Source organism: Hyla sarda, chromosome 3 (assembly GCF_029499605.1).
Source record: "Hyla sarda isolate aHylSar1 chromosome 3, aHylSar1.hap1, whole genome shotgun sequence".
Lineage (NCBI taxonomy): Eukaryota > Metazoa > Chordata > Amphibia > Anura > Hylidae > Hyla > Hyla sarda.
The window spans coordinates 85,697,087-85,720,099 of record NC_079191.1 but is presented as its reverse complement, the minus strand read 5'-3'; the positions used below and the strand labels follow the sequence as shown (position 1 = coordinate 85,720,099).

Here is a 23,013-nt window from a genome sequence, read left to right as displayed (position 1 = left end):
CCAGATGAAGGGAGATAGTAACTCCAGTTGGCTCATTTTTGGACTGTATCAATTTTTGTAGCTAGACTGGAACTGCAGCAGACCATGATTTTCAGTCCGGCAACAAACACTGATACGGTCCAAAAATTAGCCGACTGGAGTTGCTGTCTGACTCTGTCCATCTCATTGAAATGAATGGGGTACAGTGCAGGTCTGGCTAGAATGTGGCAGCAGACGGTTTTGAAATTCTTCTACGAATCCAGCTGCTGCATGTACAATTTGTGTTATAAATGCGCCCTATCTTATCACAGATACTTATATTTATGCTTCAGTTATTGCTGTATATTAATATACCGGTACTACATAATAATTATTAGACATTCTCAGATCTCTTAACTATGTACCTAAACTACAGCTCCTTTGTTTTGTAGAAGTTGGATGGAGTGCCTCCCGACTTACAGAGGTTGATAAACTCCATGAGGTCACAGGAACTGGCAGAGAATGAGATAGTCTTGTGGAGTGGACTGTCCAACAGAAAATGTGGGCATGTCCCAGAGATTCAACAAGTAGGTATCAACTGTCCAATGTAGACGTTTTGGCATGTGTTCATATAAATAGGCAATGTCGTTTGAACAAACTTTGCATAGATCAATATTACAAGCAGATATAAGAAACTGTGTAATATATCTTATTAGACTAAAATGCCTCTTTATCCTTTTGCTAAACTTTTTAGCTAAATTGTTTGCAAAATTTAGACACAGCTGTTTTTTTTTTTGGAAGAAAGCCATTGCAGTTGTTGATGCTGTTTTTGAGCCAAAGCCAGGAGTACACTCAAAGTTAAGGAATGTCCAGCCCAATAACTCGAAAATGCAGTACTTGACTTTATTCTCCAAAGCATGGTGACACAAGTGCGGACACAATGGTGACATGTTTTGGCCCATGTCTTGAGCCGTACTCATTGGGGAATACAGTCTAGTACAGCATTTTCAACCTATTGGGCTGGACATTCGTTCACTTACAGTGTATCTTCTACGGTGAGGTCCGCACCGGTCCACGCCCATGAGATGGTATGGAGTGAGCTGACTTACCTGTTTTCTGTTGGAAAGCCAGGAGCAGATCTAGATATTTCTTATTCCTTTTGAATACACTACTAGCTTTGTCTCAGAAAACTGTGTAAAAGACTGTCACAAATACTGTAGCGGTTTTCCAAAAAATGCTGTGTGTGGGAAACTGATCCAAAATGTACTCACTAATATACAGTACAAATCTCTGAAATAAGTTTATTGCTTCATTGGGAGCTTTAGGGTATGTTCATACTGAGAAATTGGCAGTGTGAACCCGTAACATTAGTGTGAATGGATCTTCCGTGGACCCGTTCACACTGTGGAATTTCAGCGGCGGACAATTTTGCTGCTGAAATTGATTTGTGCAAAGAAAGAACATGTTCATTCTGTGTGCAGAAGTCTGCCAGCCCTGCATTGCGGTCAATGGTGACGGCGCAGGGCAGCGCGGTCCTACCACCCAAGTTTTTCCGCGGCGGCTGTCAGATGGAATCTCCACTTGTGCAATTCTGCGTGTGTAAAATCTGTTCACATTTCTCTGTGTGAACATAACCACCTTAGAGGAGTTGTCCCAACCCACAAAGTTATCCCCTATTTTGTGGATTTGGGATAATGATTTGATTATGAGGGGTCCAACTGCTGGTACCCCCTGCGATCTTAAGAACAGGGACCTGATTAATTAGAATGAAGCTGATTACTTACAATGGATCATGGGTGGTTCATGCGCATCGCTGCGCTATTTATTCTCTATGGGAGATTGAATGCTGTCCCCAGTTATCTCTAGCATGGAGAATGAATCAAACAGCTATGTGCATGGCTACCCAACACTTCATTCTAACATGAGACTCGGGTCCCTGTTCTTGAGATCCTGGGGGACCCCAGCAGTCAGACCCCCACCCTGAAATCAGTTATTCCCTATGTTGTAGATAGGGGATCATCTACGAGTTAGGAAGTTAGGACAACCCCTTTTAAAATACAGTCAGCGCTCATATTGTGTTTGCTTCCAGCATCAATATAACCATTTGTACCTCCAGTGTGTTACTGAGGAGGAAAAGGGGTTAATATCAGGTGGCCCCTCTTCATAGTTACACTATGCAACACTAGTACAGTATCTCCAATCATTTCCTCCCCATGCTATGATGTGTGTGACAGCCCTTGCATATATTTTTATCTGCCACAAACATGTCAGTTAGATCCAATAATTTCTCCCATTCCGTTCCAGCGCGATCTATTTTCTCGCTTCGCTATTTCCCATCATTACCAGCGTTATTTATATGATTTTAATGCCAGAAACAGACCATAATAGCCCACTTACATTTCCCACAGCAAAACCGAGTCATCACATTAAAGAAAAGTGAATTCCCTAAATAGCTCCCGCTATACACCAGCATGGTACGCCCTGCACCTATTTATTTCTACCTGTATAGCATGATATTCATTTCCTCACAATAAACCAATATTCTCCTACCACAAGGGACAGATTAGAAATAACGTGCCCATTTTGTTTTGTACCATAAAACCCAAGCACTACTTTACTGATATAACAAGGAAATGTAATGAAATTCTCAAACATGTACCTATGTACATTGCATAAAATGGACGTTTTTTGTAAATATGTATAGACATCATCTAGGTAACAGTAGCACATTCCTTGTTTCTTCATGTGCATTGTATAGTCACGCTCACTGATTTCTGTGTTTTAGGCTAAATTTCATCGTTTTGTTCCGTAACTATTTCTGAATTATAGTATAATCCCTGGCAGGATATTCCTCCAGGCTGTGTTCACACTTTCAGGTTTTTTTTTTTTTTTTTGCAGTTATGTTAATACAAACAGGAACAGATTTGTTTAGAGGAGAAGTCTGTCATTTCTTTATACATACAGGGAGAAGCACGCAGCTGAGCTCTTCATTCCCTGGCCCAATTACTTTTTTGTCTCACTGCAAGAGATGGTCTCCAATACAAGCCTATGGAGCAATATGTTGCAGTAAGTTGGAGATAGCAGAGGGCTGGAAAGTGAACCGCTTAGCCAAGTTCTTCTCCCGGCTCTATCCATCTCTATACCCAGACCCCAACAGGGATTCTTTAAAGGGAAATTGACAGCAGCATCACCTGCACTACCCTGATTATACAGGTTAATAGAGCGGGTAATGCTGATTAAAATACACTTTATCTGGAAAATCTGTTAATCTCCTTCTTAACAATCTTCATTTTTTCTTATATGCAAATGTCATTTTCTGAGCAATGGAGGTGGTCTTCCCACTTTTGAGCAGTGCTGGAGTATTTCTCAGTAAGGTTGGAGAAATGAAATTTGCATTTAAGAAACAATACAGATTGCTCAGGAATGGCTGAACATCACTCGCACTATTAACCTGTATATTCAGGATACTCTGGGTGATGCTGCTTTCAGTTTTCCTTTAAAGCATGTCCCCTGGCCTTAAAATAGACTTCCCAAATATGAGTCAGAATTTTTTTGTGATCTATTACAATATCAAGTAATCATATACAGGTTACCCAAGAAATAGAATTCAGGCATCCAAATATCAATTTAAAGGGGATCTCTGGTGGAAACAAGTAGAAAACAAATGTCAACTGGTGCCTGAAAGTTAAACAGATTTGTAAATTACTTCTATTAAAAAAAAAATCTTAATCCTTCCAGTACTTATCAGCTAATGTATAAAAGAGAGAAATTTGTGAAGTTCTTTTATGTCTGACCACAGTGCTCTCTGCTGACACCTCTGTCCGTGTCAGGAACTGCCCAGATTAGAATCATATCCCCATAGAAAACCTCTGCTGCTCTGGACAGTTCCTGACACGGACAAAGGTGTCAGCAGAGAGCACTGTAGTCAGAGAGAAAAGAACTTCACAAATTTCTCTGTAGTATATCTGTAGTATACAGCAGCTGATAAGTACTGGAAGGGTTAAGATTCTTAAATAGAATCTACAAATCTGTTTAACTTTCTTGCACCAGTTGATTTGAAATAAGGATGAATCCCTTCAGTCCCCTTAATCCTCCATTAAGATGAATTGTACAACACCAAAGCTATGAGCTAAGAAGTATGTCCCACAGTGACAGCCATAAAGGGTCTGATGCCATATGTCACTTCATTATGAAGAATACGCGCTGAGAAGGCACACGCTGAGTTGCTAATATCAAAATGACAACTAATATAGAGGTGCAAACATGTCATATAGAACAGAATGCAAAAAGTAAAACACATGCTACTTATGCCCCACTCGCACACTGGACTCCCTACTTCCACCCTAGGTATGTGCTACACACATGCTAAACACACATAGGACATATATTACGTACATGCCAACCACACATTACATACCAGCTGCTCGCAATTACCAAGGGTGTATTCAGCTAGACTAAAAAAAAAAATCATTAAAGGGGTACTCCGGTGGAAAACAAATGTTTTCAAATCACCTGGTTCCAGAAAGTTATACAGATATGTAAATTACTTCTTTTCAAAATCTTAAAGATCTTAATTCTTCCTGTATTTATCAGCTGCTGTATACTACAGAGGAAGTTGTGTAGTTCTTTCCAGTCTGACCACACAGTGCTCTCTGCTGACACTGTCCAGAGCAGGAGAGGTTTGCTATGGGAATTTGCTCTGGACAGTTCCCGAAACAGCCAGAGGTGGCAGCAGAGAGCACTGTGATCATACTGGAAAGAAAGAATTTCACAACTTCCTCTGTAGTATACAGCAGCTGATAAGTACTGGAAGGGTTAAGATTATTATATAGAAGTAATTAACAAATCTGTTAATCTGATCTGCTAAAATGTTTTCAATCTGGAACCTTTTGATTTGAAAACATTTGTTTTCCACCGGAGTACCCCTATAAAGGGGTTATCCAGGAATAGAACAACAAAAAAAATGTCTTCCAATGACAGCACCACACATGTCCTCATGTTGTGTGTGGTATTACAACTTGGCTGCATTTACATCAATGGAACTTAGCTGCAATACCACGCACTGCCTGAGAACAGGTGTGGTGCTTATTTGTTTCTAATCCAGCATAACCCTTTTAAAAAGATTATAAAAGATACAATCTTGTTATGCAAAGAAAGTCACAATCCTTAACAGCAGTGCCACACTCCTCAAATGACAGACCACAACTGTGTCTGACAGACCCCACTGACTGTGGTGTTCACCATTTTGACAGGAAGAATAGCACAGCATGCTGCCCTTTTTTTTTTTCCTTTCAAATTTGATGGATCTAACGAAGAAGGATCCAAACTGAGCCTCTGACAGTAGTGTGAACATAGTCTGAAGCAGACACTAAAAGCGATATACTGCCCAGCTTACCCCTCCATCTTGTCTAGTATTAAAGGGGTACTCCACTGGAAAATATTTTTTTTTCAGACAGAAAGTTAAACAGATTTGTAAATTACTTCTATAAAAAAAAAATCTTAATCCTTCTAGTACTTATCAGCTGCTGTATGCTCCACAGGAATTTCTTTTCGTTTTGAATCTCCTTTCTGTCTGACCACAGTGCTCTCTGCTGACACCACTGTCCATGTCAGGAACTGTCCAGAGCAGGATAGGTTTGCTATGGGCATTTGCTCCTGCTCTGGACAGTTCCTGACATGGACAGAGGTGTCAGCAGAGAGCACTGTGGTCAGACAGAAAGGAAATTAAAAAAGAAAAGAACTTCCAGCGGAGTACCCCTTTAACTGTAAAATTTTGACTAAATGTTGGCGACTCAAAAAGATTTTCAGGATCTACAGAAAACCTGGGAAGAGGAAAAGGACAATGAACCGCTAAAAGATAACACATTCCTTTAAAGTTATATATCACAAAGTTTTATATTTTCACATGCACTGCTTAGACTAGAAATATTTTAACTTTAGTAATAAATTAGATAGGAAGGGAAAATATTGCTTTAATAAGACATAAGTCTGCCTGAAATATTAGTGACATAAGTTTCCCCCATTGTCTTTGAGGTCTGGCGGCCTGATGAAGTGTGCCTGCTGCTGCGGAGTAAAATGGAGAACACTTCAAATGCCATCATCCTGCAACTGAACAAGTTTCTTCTGGGTTTAGAGATGGCACAAGAGAACCATTTCCAGGCTAACACCAGCCCGCTCCGAGCCGAGGATGACACCAACTGTTCAGTTTCATCAATAGAAGAGGATTTTTTGACGGCCTCTGAACAACTAGAAGATGAGGGTGAAGGGGAAGTCTGCAAAGGAGGCAAGTATCCTTAAGAAACATTTACAGAAGGGCTAACATTACTAAGGGTGTGTTCACACATACAGTATCCTGCGTATTTATGATGCACAGGATTTAAAGCTGTGTTCGGTCATTTAGTTTACATTGAAATCTGCAGCTTCAAATCCTGTAAAGTGGGGCAAAAAAGTATTTAGTCAGCCACCAATTGTGCAAGTTCTCCATCTTAAAGGGGTATTCCAGGAAAAAAAAACTTTTTTTTTAGATCAACTGGCTCCAGAAAGTTAAACAGATTTGTAAATTACTTCTATTAAAAAATCTTAATCCTTACAATAATTATCAGCTGCTGAAGTTGAGTTGTTCTACTCTGTCTGGCAACAGTGCTCTCTGCTAACATCTCTGCTTGTCTCGGGAACTGCACAGAGTAGAAGAGGTTTGCTTTGGGGATTTGCTTCTACTCTGGACAGTTCCCGAGACAGATGTCATCAGAGAGCACTTAGACAGAAAAGAACAACTCAACTTCAGCAGCTCAAGTACTGAAAGGATTAAGATTCTTTTAATAGAAGTAATTTACAAATCTGTTTAACTTTCTGGAGCCAGTTGATATATAAAAAATAAATAAAAATTCCCTGGATAACCCCTTTAAAAAGATGAGAGAAGCCTGTAATTGTCATCATAGGGATACCTCAACTATGAGAGACATAATGAGAAAAAAAAAATCTATAAAAGCACATTGCCTGATTTTTAAAGAGTTTATTTGCAAATTATGGTGGAAAATAAGTATTGGGTAATCTACAAACAAGCAATATTTCTGGCTCTCACAGACCTGTAACTTCTTCTTTAAGAGTCTCCTCTGTCCTTCACTCATTACCTGTATTAAGGGCACCTGTTTGAACTTGTTGTAACGGCCCGGACAGGGGACTGGAGGTGGATCCACTGGACCAGAGGAGTGATGGCGTGGGCCGTACCCAGGGAACGGAATCTAAGGAGCTACTGGTCTTCACCAGAGCTCGCCGCAAATCGGGATGGTCTTGCTGTGGCAGGTAGCCCCCAGGTCGTTCCACCAGATAGCGACTCAACCCCTCTGGTTGCTCAGATAGCGCGGTACAGGCAGAAGCGTAGTCAGACGTAGCAAAGGTCAGGGCAGGCGGCACAGGATCAGAAGCGGTAGTCACTAGCAACAGGTCTAGGCAGGCAGCACCGGTTCAGAGGGGGTGGTCACGGGCCAGGGTCGGCAACAGGCAGGGAACACTTTAATAACAGGGAACGCTTTCTCTTGGCACGAGGCACAAAGATCCGGCAAGGGCAGGAAGGGGCAGGAACCATTTATAGGAGACTTTGGGGCAGGCACCAATTAATGGTGCGCTGGCCCTTTAAATTTCATGAAGCCGGCGCGCGCCCTAGAGAGCGGGGCCGCGCGCGCCGGGACACAGAGGGAAGACGAGGAGCTGCAGAAGGTAGGGGACAGTGTCGGGATGCAGCTCGTGAGCGGGAACCTCCCGCCACGCTAACCGCATCTCCGTCGAGGATCACTCTGCGCTCCCGGTCAGCGTGTCTGACCGGGACGCGCAGGGACTTAGTGGACCGGGACAGGGGCAGTGGGTGCTCCGGTCCAGGAGCGGGGACCGGAGCGCACACTGTAACAGTACCCCCTCCCCCTCTTCTTGGTGCCCAGAAACCTGAGGATAAGGTTGCGGTCCAAGATGTTCTCCTCCGCTTCCCAAGACCTCTCCTCAGGACCGCAGCCTTCCCAGTCGACCAAAAACAATCTTCTCCCCCGGATCAACTTGGAAGCCAGGATTTCTTTGACAGAGAAAATGTCCGACGTGCCGGCCACTGGACTAGGAGTAGTGACCTTGGGGGAGAACCGGTTAAAGATAGCTGGCTTGAGGAGGGAGACATGGAATGAGTTAGGGATCCTAAGAGTGGAGGGAAGATGAAGCTGGTACGCCACAGCGTTAATTTTTCTTTTAATCTTGTAGGGACCCAAGTAACGGGGTCCTAGTTTGTAACTTGGGACCCTAAAACGGATGTATTTGGCAGAGAGCCATACTCTGTCACCTGGAGAAAACACCGGAGGGGCCCTGCGTTTCTTGTCCGCAAGGGATTTCATGCGGGCTGAAGCTTTAAGAAGAGCAGTGAGAGTCTCTCGCCAAATGGAGGAAAAATCCTGGATGAGCCCATCAACTGCAGGAACAGAAGAAGAGGAAGACAACGGCATAGGGGGTAGAGGATGGCGACCGTAGACCACAAAAAACGGTGATTTGTTGGAAGTGGAGGAATTCCTGTAGTTATAGGAGAATTCCACCCAAGGAAGAAGGTCAGCCCAATCATCATGACGTGAAGATACAAAATGGCGTAGATATTCCCCCAAAACTTGGTTTACGCGTTCCACTTGGCCGTTAGTTTGGGGTTGATGAGAGGACGAGAAATCTAATTTCACTTTGAACCATCCACACAGAGCTCTCCAGAATTTAGAAACAAATTGCACCCCACGATCAGAGACAATATACAGAGGAAGACCGTGAAGGCGAAAAATGTGCAGGAAAAATGTTTTGCCAGCAGAGGCGCAGAAGGAAATCCTGGTAGGGGTACGAAGTGTGCCATTTTAGAGAAACGGTCAACAACGACCCAAATGACCGTCATACCCTGGGAAGGAGGAAGGTCAGTCACAAAGTCCATGGCGATGTGAGACCATAGAGTCTCAGGAACAGGAAGAGGTTGGAGCAGCCCAGCCGGCTTTTGACGAGGCGACTTGTCCCGTGCGCAGATTGTACAGGCTTGAACAAACTCAAACACATCCTTAGCCATAGTGGGCCACCAATATCTTCGGGAGATTAGTTGAAGGGTCTTTTGGACACCTGGATGACCCGTCAGCAAGGAAGAGTGCCCCCACTTAAGGACTTCCATCTGTTGGCTAGGAGGTACAAAGGATTTACACGGAGGGAGAAGACGAAGATCCACAGGTGCCACGGCAATAAGGCGCTCAGGTGGAATTATATGTTGTGGAGTAACCTCTTCACCCACTACATCAGCAGAGCGGGAGAGGGCATCTGCCCTAATGTTCTTGCTAGCCGGACGGAAGTGGATCTCAAAGTTGAAGCGAGCAAAGAACAGGGACTAACGAGCTTGTCATGGGTTGAGCCTCTGTGCAGACTGGAGATAGGCAAGATTTTTGTGGTCTGTGTAAATGCAAAAAGGAAGGATGGAGCCCTCAAGAAGATGCCTCCACTCTTCGAGTGCCAATTTAATGGCCAGCAACTCCCTGTCTCCAATGGAATAGTTCCTCTCGGCTGGGGTGAAGGTCTTAGAGAAATAACCGCAAGTTAAGGTCTTGCCCATAGATGATTTCTGGGTGAGAACAGCTCCGGCTCCTATGGAAGAGGCATCCACTTCCAAGGAAAAGGGCTTAGCGGGGTCAGGTCTGGAAAGCACAGGTGCGGAGGCGAAGGCGATCTTTAGCGACTGGAAGGCCTCTTCAGCCTGAGAAGGCCATGATTTTGAACTAGCCCCTTTCTTGGTCAAGGCCACAATAGGAGACACCAGGGTAGAGTAGTGCGGAATTGCCTGTAATAATTAGTGAAACCCAGAAATCTTTGAATAGCACGAAGTCCAGAGGGGTGTGGCCAGTCCAGGACCGCGGAGAGTTTAGCCGGGTCCATCCGTAAGCCCTGGGTGGAGATGATGTACCCTAGGAAGGGCATACTGGACTGTTCGAAGAGGCACTTCTCAATCTTGGCGTAGAGGCGATTTTTTTCTGAGGTGGGACAGAACTTGGCGTACATGTACCGGGTGTAGATCAAGGTTTGGGGAGAAAATGAGAATGTCGTCAAGGTATACGACCACGCAGGTGTAAAGCAAATCTCTAAAAATGTCATTGACAAATTCTTGAAATACGGCAGGAGCATTGCAAAGACCGAAGGGCATCACCAGATATTCGAAATGGCCATCCCGCGTGTTGAAGGCGGTCTTCCACTCGTTACCCTCTCTAATTCGGATCAAGTTGTAGGCTCCTCTCAGATGCAATTTGGTGAAAATCTTGGCACCTCGAAGTCGATCGAAGAGCTCAGAAATGACTGGAAGAGGATACCGATTCTTAATGGTGATCTTGTTTAGGCCTCTGTAATCGATGCATGGACAGAGGGAACCGTCCTTTTTAGCCACAAAGAAAAAAACGGCTCCTGCGGGAGAGGAGGACTTCCTAATGAATCCTCTCTGCAAGTTTTCCTGAATGTAGTCCGACATGGCGAGAGTCTCTGGTTGAGAAAGTGGGTAGATTCTACCCCAAGGGGGTGTAGTACCCGGCAACAAGTCGATTGGGCAATCATAGGGTCTATGGGGTGGAAGAACCTCGGCTTGTTTCTTGCAAAAGACATCCGTGTAGCTGTGGTAGGGCTCAGGAAGGCCAGGTGGTGGAAGAGCCACGGGGTCATGCTTAACAGGAGCTGACCGGAGACAGCGGCCAGAGCAAGAGGGACCCCAACTCTGGATGTTTCCGGAGGACCAATCCAAGACGGGACAGTGGCGTTGTAGCCAGGGCAGCCCCAGGAGGAGTTCAGAAGAGCAAAAAGGAAGGACCAGGAATTCCACTCTCTCGGTATGCAGGATGCCAATGTCCATCTGTAAAGGTGAAGTGCGGTACTGCACTGTAGTGGAAAGTTTCTCACCATTAACAATAGAGATGAAGTAAGGCTTGGGCAGACGGTGAACAGGAATCTGATACTTGTCAACCAGAGAGGCGTGGATGAAATTGCCGGCAGATCCTGAATCCAAGAAGGCGGTAGCAGTGAAGGTAGACTTGGGAGACACGGTGAGCTGTACTGATAGTGTAAGATGTGGAGAGGAAGAATCCCCACCTAGCAACGCCTCTCCCACGTTCACTAGGTGCGTGCGTTTCCCGAACGCGGAGGACGGAGAGGACACAGAGACACAGATTCTTATTTCTACCACGACTCCGTTCTTGAGGGGTCAAGCGAGACCAATCCACCTGCATGGCCTCCACGGCGGGAAAAACCGGAGCCAGCTGAGGATAGCGTCTTGGACGAGCTTTCTCCTTTTCTTGCTGCTGTTCCTCTTTTCTCTCCAGGAAACGCTTGTCAATCCTAGTGGCCAGCAGTATAAGCTCACTAAGAGTAGATGGCTGTTACGCCGAGCGCTCCGGGTCCCTGCTCCTCCCCGGAGCGCTTGCGGCGTTCGTCTCTGTGCAGCACCCCGGTCAGACCCGCTGACCGGGAGCGCTGCACTAGTATCGCCGGCGGGGATGCGATCCGCGTAGCGGGACGCGCCCGCGGGTCGCATCCCAATCTCCTCACCTGCCCCGTTCTCTGTTGGCTCAGTCCCGGCGCGCGTGGCCCCGCTCTCTAGGGCGCACGCGCGCCGGCTCTCTGGGATTTAAAGGGCCAGTGCGCCATTGATTGGTGCCTGGCCCAATCAGTACCTGCACCTGTGCCTTCCTTATAAAAACCCACTTCCCCTTCCTGTCCTTGCTGGATTTTGTTGCCTTGTGCCCTGTGAAAGCTTTTAGTGTGTTCCCAAGCCTGTGTACCCAGACCTTCTGCTGTTGCCCCTGACTATGACTCTTGCTGCCTGCCCTAACCTTCTGCTACGTCCGACCTTGCTCTTGCCTTGTCCCTGTGTACCGCACCTGTCTCAGCTGTCAGCTGGGGTTGAGTCGCTATCGGGTGGAACGACCTGGGGGTTACCTGCCGCTGCAAGTCCATCCCGCTTTGCGGCGAGCTCTGGTGAAAACCAGTAACCCCTTAGACTCCGTTCCCCTGGTACAGCCCATGTCATCACCCCACTGACACAGAGGATCCACCACCAGTGTCCTCGCTGCATACCAGTCCGGATCCTGACAATGGCATCTCACGTGCCGCCAGGACGTCCTTGATTTCACTGCATAGTCCCTTCTTAAACGTAGCACATAGAGCATCATCATTCCAATTCAACTCGGAGGCAAGAGTGCGGAATTGGATGGCGTAATCACCCATGGTAGAACCTCCTTGGGTCAGGTTCAGCAAAGCAGTCTCTGCAGAGGACACCTGGGCAGGTTCCTCGAACACACTGCGGAACTCTTGGCAAAAATTCAGAACGGAGGAAGTGGCTGGATCAGAGCGGTCCCACAAAGGTGTAGCCCAGGCCAAGGCCTTCCCAGTTAACAGACTGAGAATGAAGGTCACCTTGGCATGTTCAGAAGGAAACTGATCGGCCATTAATTCAAGGTGGAGTGAGCACTGTGACAGGAACCCACGGCACTGCTTCGAATATCCGTCATACTTGTCAGGCAAGGACAAGCGGATTCTGGAAGAGGAGACGGCTGCTGGCTGAGGCGGAGCAGCCGGCATAGGTGGAGGAGATGGCTGTTGCTGGACAGGCAGGAGCTGCTGCACCATGTCGGTCAACTGGGCCAGCTGTTGACCTTACTGGGTGATCTGCTGCGTCTGCTGAGCCACTACGGTAGTGAGATCCGCAAGGCTAGGAAGAGGTACCTCAGCGGGATCCATGGCCGGATCTTACTTTAACGGCCCGGACAGGGGACTGGAGGTGGAACCACTGGACCAGAGGAGTGATGGCGTGGGCCGTACCCAGGGAATGGAATCTAAGGAGCTACTGGTCTTCACCAGAGCCCGCCGCAAAACGGGATGGTCTTGCTGTGGCAGGTAGCCCCCAGGTCGTTCCACCAGATAGCGACTCAACCCCTCTGGTTGCTGAGATAGCGCGGTACAGGAGGAAAAGGCAGAAGCGTAGTCAGATGTAGCAAAGGTCAGGGCAGGCGGCACAGGATCAGAAGCAGTAGTCACTAGCAACAGGTCAAGGCAGGCAGCACGGGTTCAGAGGCGGTGGTCACGGGCAAGGGTCGGCAACAGGCAGGGAACACTTTAATAACAGGGAACTCTTTCTCTTGGCACGAGGCACAAAGATCCGGCATGGGCAGGAAGGGGCAGGAACCATTTATAGGAGACTTTGCGCCAGGCACCAATTAATGGTGCGCTGGCCCTTTAAATGTCATGAAGCCGGCGCGCGCCCTAGAGAGCGGGGCCGCGCGCACCGGGACACAGAGGGGAAGGTAGGTAGGAACCTCCCACAGAAGGTAGGAACCTCCCGCCTCGCTAACCGCATCCCCCTCGGGGATCACTCTGCGCTCCTGGTCAGCGTGTCTGACCGGGACGCGCAGGGACTTAGTGGACCGGGACAGGGGCAGTGAGCGCTCCGGTCCAGGAGCGGGGACCGGAGCGCACACTGTAACACTTGTTATCAGTATAAAAGACACCTGTCCACAACCTCAAACAGTCACACTCCAAACTCCACTATGGCCAAGATCAAAGATCTGTTGAAGTGCACCAGAAAAAAAATTGTAGATCTGCACCAAGCTGGAAAGACTGAATCTGCAATAGGCAAGCAGTTTGGTGTGAAGAAATCAACTGTGGGAGCAATTATCCATGAAGTTTTCTAGAGAGCATTTGGATGATCCAGAAGAGAATTGGGAGAATGTCATATGATCAGATGAAACCAAAGTAGAACTTTTTGGTAAAAACTCAACTTGTTGTGTTTGGAGGACAAAGAATGTTGAGCTGCATCCAAAGAACACCATACCTACTGTGAAGCATGGAGGTGGAAACATCATGCTTTGGGGCTGTTTTTCTGCCAAGGGACCAGGACGACTGATGCCTGTAAAGGAAAGCATGAATGGGGCCATGTATCGTGAGATTTTGAGTGAAAATCTCCTTCCATCAGCAAGGGCATTGAAGATGAAGCGTGGCTGGGCCATTCAGCATGACAATGATCCCAAACATACCGCCCGGGCAACGAAGGAGTGGCTTTTTAAGAAGCACTTCAAGGTCCTGGAGTGGTTTACCCAGTCTCCAGATCTCAACCCCATAGAAAACCTTTGGAGGGAGTTGAAAGTCTGTGTTGCCCAGCGACAGCCCGAAATCATCACTGCTCTAGAGGAGATCTGCATGGAGGAATGGGCCAAAATACCAGCAACAGTGTATGAAAACCTTGTGAAGACTTACAGAAAATGTTTGACCTCTGTCATTGCCAACAAAGGGTATATAACAAAGTATTGAGATGAACTTTTGTTATTGACCAAATAATAATTTTCAACCATAATTTGCAAATAAATTCTTTAAAAATCAGACAATGTGATTTTATGGATTTTTTTTCTCATTATGTCTCTCATAGTTGAGGTATACATATGATGAAAATTACAGGCCTCTCATCTTTATAAGTGGAAGAACTTGCACAATTGGTGGCTGACTAAATACTTTTTTACCCCACTGTACGTGTGAAAGACCCTTAAAGGGAACAAGCCACATTGAAAATGCATTCTAATCTGCATGCATCATGGTATAGAGCAGGAGGAGCTGAACAGGTTAATATATAGTTTTGTAGGAGATCTTTCAGTGTAACCAGTCATTTATTCATGAAAATCTCTGCTCATTCGGAACTAATAATATCATAATTATTTATGTATATATAGCGCCAACAGATTCCGCAGCACTTTACAATTTTTGGAATACAAATAAAGACAAATAGCAGACATTACAATATTACACACTAAATATTTAAACCAGAGAAGTTAGGGCCCTGCTCGCCAGAGCTTACAATCTATGAGAGATGGGGTGGAGACAAAAGGTAGTAAGTGCTTTATTGATAAAATGGTCCAGCCATGTTTTATATATATAGGCAGGATGACATAAGGTGGGTGAACCAGTTACCTGACAATCTCTGAAAGTGCATTACGCGTAGGGGGTACCTTTGAATGATAAGGTGGGGCCTTTATAGTACGGGAGAACAATGAGGGGATGTTATAGGCCTACTTGAATAGATTTGTCTTTGGACCATAAATTCTTGTTATTCGGTATACATCTGAGGGTTCGGGGTACTGTATTTTGGAGAACTGGTGCCGCACAAGCAAAGTCTTAGAGACAGAAGTGAGAGGTTTGAATAATAGAAGATGTTAGTTTTAGATCATGGGCAGAATGGAGAGCATGTGTAGGATGGTAGAGAGATGAGGGAGGAGATGTAGGGAGGTGCAGCACTGTGGAGAGCTTTGAGGGTGAGAGGGAGGATTTTTTTTGGACTAAACAGGTAACCAATGTAGTGACTGACAAAGGGGGAGAGAGTGTAGTAAAGGGAAGGCCGAAAAAAGTTACAATAGTCAAGGCAAGAATAAATCAAAGCAACAAGAGAGTTTTAGGGCCTTAGTCTAAATAAATACGATGGTAATCCGTTCCAAATGGACCATTGTTTGTTGAAACCATCGTATGTTGAGGGATCCGTGTAATGTAAAGTATAGGACAGTGGTCTACAACCTGCGGACCTCCAGATGTTGCAAAACTACAACACCCAGCATGGCTGTCCGGGCATGCTGGGAGTTGTAGTTTTGTAACATCTGGAGGTCCGCAGGTTGAAGACCACTGGTATTGGAGGTTATATTCACCTGTCCCCGCCGCTCCGGACCATCATCGCTCGTCACCGCTGCCCTGGATGTCGTCTTCCATCGCTGTTGCCGCGTCCCCGGGGTGTCCCCAACGCTCCGGCAAGGCCTCTGCTTCCCCGGCATCTTTGCTCTCACGTCGCCGCCATCACGTCGCTACTCACGCCGCTCCTATTGGATGACGGGACGGCGTGCGCAACGACGTGATGACGACGATGGAGAGCCCTGATGATGCAGGGGATCCCGAAAAGGACGCGCCGGAGCCCCGAGGACAGGTAAGGGATCGTCAGCGGACCACATGGGGCACCATAAACGGCTATCCGGTGGCAGCTGAAGCAGTCTGCGCTGCCGGATAGCCGTTTATGCGATGGCCCCGACATACAAAAGCATTGTATGCTGATGCTGCCTTCAACATGCGATGGCCTCTAAAATGATCTTATGTCGGGGGGTCACTGCAGTTATGTGGGTGGCCCTACTCAGTGACTGACAGCTATCTGTGTATAAGTGTTTATAGGGTGATACACTTACCGTATATACTCGAGTATAAGCCGAGTTTTTCAGCACGATTTTTCGTGCTGAAAACACCCCCCTCGGCTTATACTCGAGTGAACTCCCCCACCCGCAGTGGTCTTCAACCTGCGGACTTCCAGAGGTTTCAAAACTACAACTCCCAGCAAGCCAGGGCAGCCATCGGCTGTCCGGGCTTGCTGGGAGTTGTAGTTTTGAAACCTCCGGAGGTCCGCAGGTTGAAGACCACTGCGGCCTTCAACATCATCCAGCCCCCTCTCACCCCCTTTAGTTCTGAGTACTCACCTCCGCTCGGCGCTGGTCAGGTCCTGCAGGGCTGTCCGGTGAGGAGGTGGTCCGGTGGGATAGTGGTTCCGGGCTGCTATCTTCACCGGGGAGGCCTCTTCTAAGCGCTTCGGGCCCGGCCTCAGAATAGTCACGTTGCCTTGACAACGACGCAGAGTTGCGTTCATTGCCAACGTACTTCTGCGTCGTTGTCAAGGCAACGGCTCTATTCCGGGCCGGAAGCGCGGAGAAGAGGCGCCCCCGGTGAAGATAGCAGCCCGGAACCACTATCCCACCGGACCACCTCCTCACCGGACAGCCCTGCAGGACCGGACCAGCGCCGAGCGGAGGTGAGAACTCAGAACTAAAGGGGGTGAGAGGGGGCTGGATGATGTTGAAGGCCGCAGTGGTCTTCAACCTGCGACCTCCGGAGGTTTCAAAACTACAACTCCCAGCAAGTCCGGACAGCCGATGGCTGCCCGGGCTTGCTGGGAGTTGTAGTTTTGAAACCTCTGGAGGTCCGCAGGTTGAAGACCACTGAGGGCGAATGATGAGAAGAGGATGATGAAGGGGGGGTGTGGGGATGATGAAGGGGGGTGGGGATGATGACAAGGGGATGATGAAGGGGGGGTGTGGGATGATTACAAGGGGATGATGAAGGGGGGGATGTGTGGGATGATAAGGGGATGATGAAGGGGGGATGTGCGGGATGATAAGGGGATGATGAAGGGGGGATGTGTGGGATGATGACAAGGGGATGATGAAGGGGGGATGTGTGGGATGATGAAGGGGGATGTGTGGGATGATGACAAGGGGATGATGATGAGGATGTTAATGACGGGTCTGGATGATGACAGGGGGGGATGAGGTATTTCCCACCCTAGGCTTATACTCGAGTCAATAACTTTTCCTGGGATTTTGGGTTGAAATTAGGGGTCTCGGCTTATACTCGGGTCGGCTTATACTCGAGTATATACGGTACTTGACTATTTTTCTCCTTCTGGGCTACATAGTCATGTGGACCGTCCTACTCAGGGATTGACAGTTCTTTCTACATGCATATTTACATGCCCAAATGACTACAGAATGAGCAGAGATTTACATAAATAAAATGCCAGATATCATGGAACTTTTCCCACATATCTGAAAACAGACAGGACATGACATCAGCATCTCACAGTAGTGTTCTAATGGAATATTGTCTTTTAATCTCAATGGATAATATCTCAGCTGTAAAGCTTATATAAAAAAAAAATTTCATGCTACATAAAAGAGTCTTTTTTAAATTTTCTGGTAGGTTTCCTTTCCATTAGATTTATTCAATACAAATAAGTAAATGTGTCAGTTTGTATTTCATCTGTTTACAAATTCATTATTACTGTCACATGAAAATGAGGATTGTGTGAGGCTCATACCTTATATGTAGAGAGGAGCGGGCCGAGCCCCGCAAACCCGATCCCGCTCTGAGCTTTAGTGTAAAATCAGCTTGCAGAACTTTTGAACATTGGCAGGTTCGGCTCCTGAGAGCCTGGCATCTGCGCTATTATTAGCAGAAGGGGTGAGGAACACGTGACTTTTTGGCACCTGAATAAAAGGAAACAGTACTGGGAACACTGAGATGACGTCAGGGTAGCCCAGCATACCGTGCAGGTGTCAGCAAGATCACATGAGTTTATCCAGTCAATGCTTGCAATATGTGGCATACAGCTCCCAGGACAATCAGGAGATAGAATATGGGTGAGTTTAGGAGTCTGAGCTCGCATCATACCCGCACTGTCCCAGCTGCTATCAGCAGCCAGGACCCATGGCTAATGCCAGATATCGCCGTTCCGGCAGATGTCCGGTATTAACTCTTTAGACGTGGCGATCAAACTTGAAAGAATTTGGGTTGTTTGGATGCCCGTAGACCTTACCCAGAGCGGCCTCATTACTATAGGATCGTAAAAAGTAGATCTATGTTACCCCAAATTTAACGCGAGCGAAGCCACGGGCAAAAGCTAGTCCTCTGTAACATTTATAGTTGCACCCAAATGGAGGAGGTCTAGAGTAGCCAAGAAAGAAACAGTAAGGAAAACAGTTAATTGCATGAACTTTTGAGATTATTTTTGAAGTATCATGCCCATACCCTGCTCTTTTTCTTAATGATACCACATACATGAACTACAAAGGTAAAAATCCCTGTAATCCATGAAAGGAAGACCAAAGTATGGTGTGAAATCTAAAATTCACTTTGTTAACCTACTGCAAAGTTATTTCCCATGAAACCATTGCACCCTGAAAGTGCAGAAATTGTTCTAGTTATAAATTAGCTACCTGGATAGGATTATTGATGTGTCTTGCTTGAGATACCTCAGATATATGTGAATACATATTTCAGTCACCTTTCATGGGATCCAAACCTTCATGGTTCATTAACTTTTCCATACAGTATGTAGATTCCAGTATATTCCTTTCATGTTATAGATAATTCATTATTCTGGAGACCATATTTGTACAATTGAGCACAAAGAGAAAATATAGAAAACTGTGTGAGTGTTGCCATCAAAACCTTTCCTAAAATATCTACAGTCTAAGATTAAATTTGGAGCAGAAGAGGTTATTGTCAGGGATAGAACTGGTTTTAATAGGACAATCATTATCCCATATTTCAAGTGGTGTCTTGTGATCTTCGTGTTTTTACTAGAAGTTCTGACCTACTTTTCTTTACTTTTCATTGCAGAGCCTCCTGATGATATCAAGAAAGCAAAAAGAAACGAAGCTCAAAATTCTCAGAACAAAAAAACTGGAATGACAAATCTTAGGCAAGAAGAAAAGAATGTGGCTGTTGAGTCTACAGTGAAGATGAAAAGAAACTCTGCAGGAAGGAGAGCTTCTCTGGTGGAAATAAACCTTGAGTGTAAAAATGAAAGAGAGGAAAGTCAGTACATAGAAAGTAAAGTACGACAAAGCGCATCGTGTGAGGGTGATCAATGCTTAGAATCTTTTGAAGACCCTGCAACTACAGGCCAGTATGCCACCAACTTGGCAGAATGTGTACTACAAGATGCATTTATTAGGCTGTCTCAATCTGACAACTCTTTCGCCAAGGAGGCATCTCTTTGCATTTCAGCTGGTGACTCTGTGCTCTCCACGTTGAATTCTAAAGAAGGTTCCCCTGCTGTATCTCGGTCATGGAACGAATTACCAAAAATTGTTATAGTACAGAGCCCGGACAGCTGTGACAGCCCAACAGAATGGATTGATGAATCGCATTGGCCCGAGCAGGAGAACCTTGCAAACAATTCTGACCATTGGGCAGATGAGAATACTGGCTCCACACAGAGTACTTTAGAAGTAGCATTAGCCTGTGCAGCATCTGTAATAGGTTCACTTTCAAATCCACAGCCTTCTGACCCAAACAATTCAGGACATAACGAAAAAAAGGAGGTAGTAGAGAACTACAGAGTGGAAGACCACATCACAGATATTGTAGGATTTCCAAGTGGTATAGAGGATGATGAATTTTCTGTGCCATCTGCTTTGTGTGCAATGACTCGGATGGCAAGTGCCGTAGCTGTTTGTGGCCTAGGTGAACAAAGACAAACTCATTACCCAACCACATCTAATGGACTTTTGTTGGCAGCTGATGCATCATCAGCTGTAGCTTTACATTGCAGCATTGCCTTGGGAACCAGCATGGAAAAACTCAAAGATAACATTGCAAAGGCCCTCCTAAAAGAGGCAGCTCTGGTACTGACCAGCCCCTGCAAATATAAGAATGTGGGGGAGTTTATAGAGTCTTTAAATGAGAAAATCCTGTGCAGTGTAAGTTCTGCTAAACTTGTTCATGTGGGAGATGTGGTTAATGATGACCTAGCTCACAATTTATCGGACACTATCTTAAGACATTCAGCTGAGAAGACAGTGCAAGAAGTTGAAGTTCAGCAAAATTCCACTATACCCAATGATTTTGTGGCAACCACAACTGAACTTCTTTATAGTGTGATGCATTTTACTTGTAAGAAGATGAGTGATCTTGTGCAAAGCGGGGACTTGCCCTCGAATATATTAGACGACATTCCCAAATCTGTAGGTTTAGAGAAAAGAAACAGTCAGGGGGATGAACCTGTTCACAGGAATAAGAACCAGGTATCCACTTTATGTAGCAGCGCTGAGCCAGGAATTGAACCAAATCCACTCAAGATGCCTTCAACCGAAGTGAATGAAGGCAATACCCTTCCGGCAGAGACATATTGCCCTAGAAGTAGTCAAGCTCAAACTAAGACGCAATGCAGTAAGCAGTGTCAGAGAAGGGAACGCTACAAGCGTCACCACAATGATCAAAGAGCCAGGGAAAGTATTGTTATGGACGATGACTGTAGGTATTGTGTGTCAGACAAAGGATCCATGGATGGAGGTATGAGTTCAGGAAGTCAGGATACACTCCACAATGAGATACATATAGCCAAAGAATTCTCTATGAATTTATCATTAGGAAGTAGTAACATGTTGCACCCTTCTCAAGCTGTCCTCCCACTAAAACACCCCATCAGCGATTACTGTTTAACAGACTTTGCAGATGATTTGGCTGAAACTGTGGTTTCTATGGCCACTGAAATAGCTGCTATATGTCTAGAGAACTACAATGGGAAGCAGCCTTGGTTTTGTGCATGGGCAAAGGGCAGTGAGTGCTTGTTGACACCTTGCAGAACAGTGAAAAGGAAAAGAGATACCTCCTCGGGTGGGGCAGTAGTGAGAAGACACAGGCCTCCAAGACTCAGTGAGATAAAGAAGAAGACAGACGAGCACCCAGAGCTTAAAGAAAGGCTGATGAACCGCGTAGTGGATGAGTCCATCAACCTCGATGACGCCCTTGACCCTGTCAGTGCTTTTGCCAATGAAGTGGCTTCTAAGATAATGAATTTAACAGAGTCGTCAGTTGGAGAATCTCTATGGCAGGGGCAAAACTTATCAAGAAACAGATTACACTGCGACAGATGGAGCAGAGGTAAAGCATCCAGCTATGAAAGTATCCCTGAGGAAGATTTAGATGCCAAAAGTCTTGTCAACACATTAGGCCCTGGAAACATGCTAGGACAGCCATTCAGTAGGACAAGTTCTGTGTCCAAACAGTCCAGCTGTGAAAGCATCACTGATGAATTTTCTAGATTTATGGTAAATCAGATGGAAAATGAAGGAAGAGAATTTGAGCTTTTACTTGACTATTATGCTGGAAAGAATGCAAATAGTATCCTGAATTCGGCTTTGCAGCAGATTTCCAGGAGAAACAGCCACTTGAATGTGAGACCTACCTGCCTTTCTAAACAGTCCAGCACAGAGAGTATTACTGAAGAGTTTTACCGCTACATGTTAAAGGAAATAGACAAAGAAAGTAAGGAAATGTATTCCAGCAGAAATACTGCAGAATGGACCAACAATTTAATGCCCCCTCCATCTCGCACTCCTTTTTGTTTCCGTCAATCCTCCATGCCTTGTACCAGAACATCCAGTGCACGACTGACTGTAAATACACCAGTTAAAGCAAACTCCCTAGATGGGTGTTCAAGGAGAGGCTCATGTGATATTCTCAACATTCAACTTTCAAATTCTATCTCTTCCACAAACCTCTGCAAGTCAGACTCTTGTCTATACCAAAGTTGCCACACTGACCGAGCTACAGATATGTTAATCCATGAAACCTGGTCCAACTCCATTGAGGCTTTGATGCGCAAAAATAAAATCATTGCAGACAGAACGGACAGTGTAGATGCAGAGGCATCCTCATCACCCAAGGGTTCACCAGCACATGTAGACCGATATGCCAGCAAACTGGCTGTGGACATTGTTCAGAGGGGGAAATCTCTGCTAGTTCAACATCAGGACTCATATGAGAGCACAAATAAGGAAAGCTTTAAAACTAATATTCAAGGTGGATGCAAATCTATGGATGCTCAAGAAATAATAGGTGTAAATAAATCTAAACTTCACCAGCTTGGTGCCTCTGGTGGACCCATGGAGGTGCCTTTGATACAAATCGAACCAGAGCAAAGGGACGAGACAGATGGAAAGGATGATGTCCATTTAACCAAGGAGATGCCTTGTCTTGAAGACTTTTCAAAACAGGTTGAAGGAAGAGGCATCCGCCATGTGGGCATCAGGTACTAGTGCTACTTTATTTACAATATATGAAAAGTTGTCTTTTTCTCATCAATATAGATATCTAATAAATGAGAGATACTGGTGATACAGCTTCATATGACACAGATACAATACTCGTGACTCATGTATATATTTATATTCTGTATTTGCATTACATATGTAAAGAACCTTGAATTTTCTTCTTATGTCAGTTGCTCAGTCAAGAAACTATGTAAGGTACAAACAGTACAAGGCCCTTTAGTCCAGAGTGGAAAAATAAACACTTTATGGCCCTGCAGTATCTTGTGTAAGTCATCTACCACTTGTACTAATATTAATTGAACAACTGTTTTTAGTTGGAACATTTAATGGTATAATAGAGAAGAGTTTTATTTCACTTGCTATTCTTGCTGGAGAATAGAAGAAATAATAAAATACTTAATCA

The 23,013-nt window shown here is 45.6% G+C and overlaps 1 protein-coding gene across 1 annotated transcript in view; it reads left to right on the top strand.

Moving 5' to 3' along the window:
* Positions 1-23,013, top strand: part of SPHKAP (SPHK1 interactor, AKAP domain containing) — a 335,807-nt gene that overhangs the window by 291,258 nt on the left and 21,536 nt on the right. Inside the window, exons 5-7 of the mRNA XM_056564531.1 lie at positions 411-545; positions 5,992-6,241; positions 19,171-22,588. Coding sequence (XP_056420506.1) covers positions 411-545; positions 5,992-6,241; positions 19,171-22,588 — 3,803 coding nt within the window. The remainder of the gene's footprint in view (positions 1-410; positions 546-5,991; positions 6,242-19,170; positions 22,589-23,013) is intronic.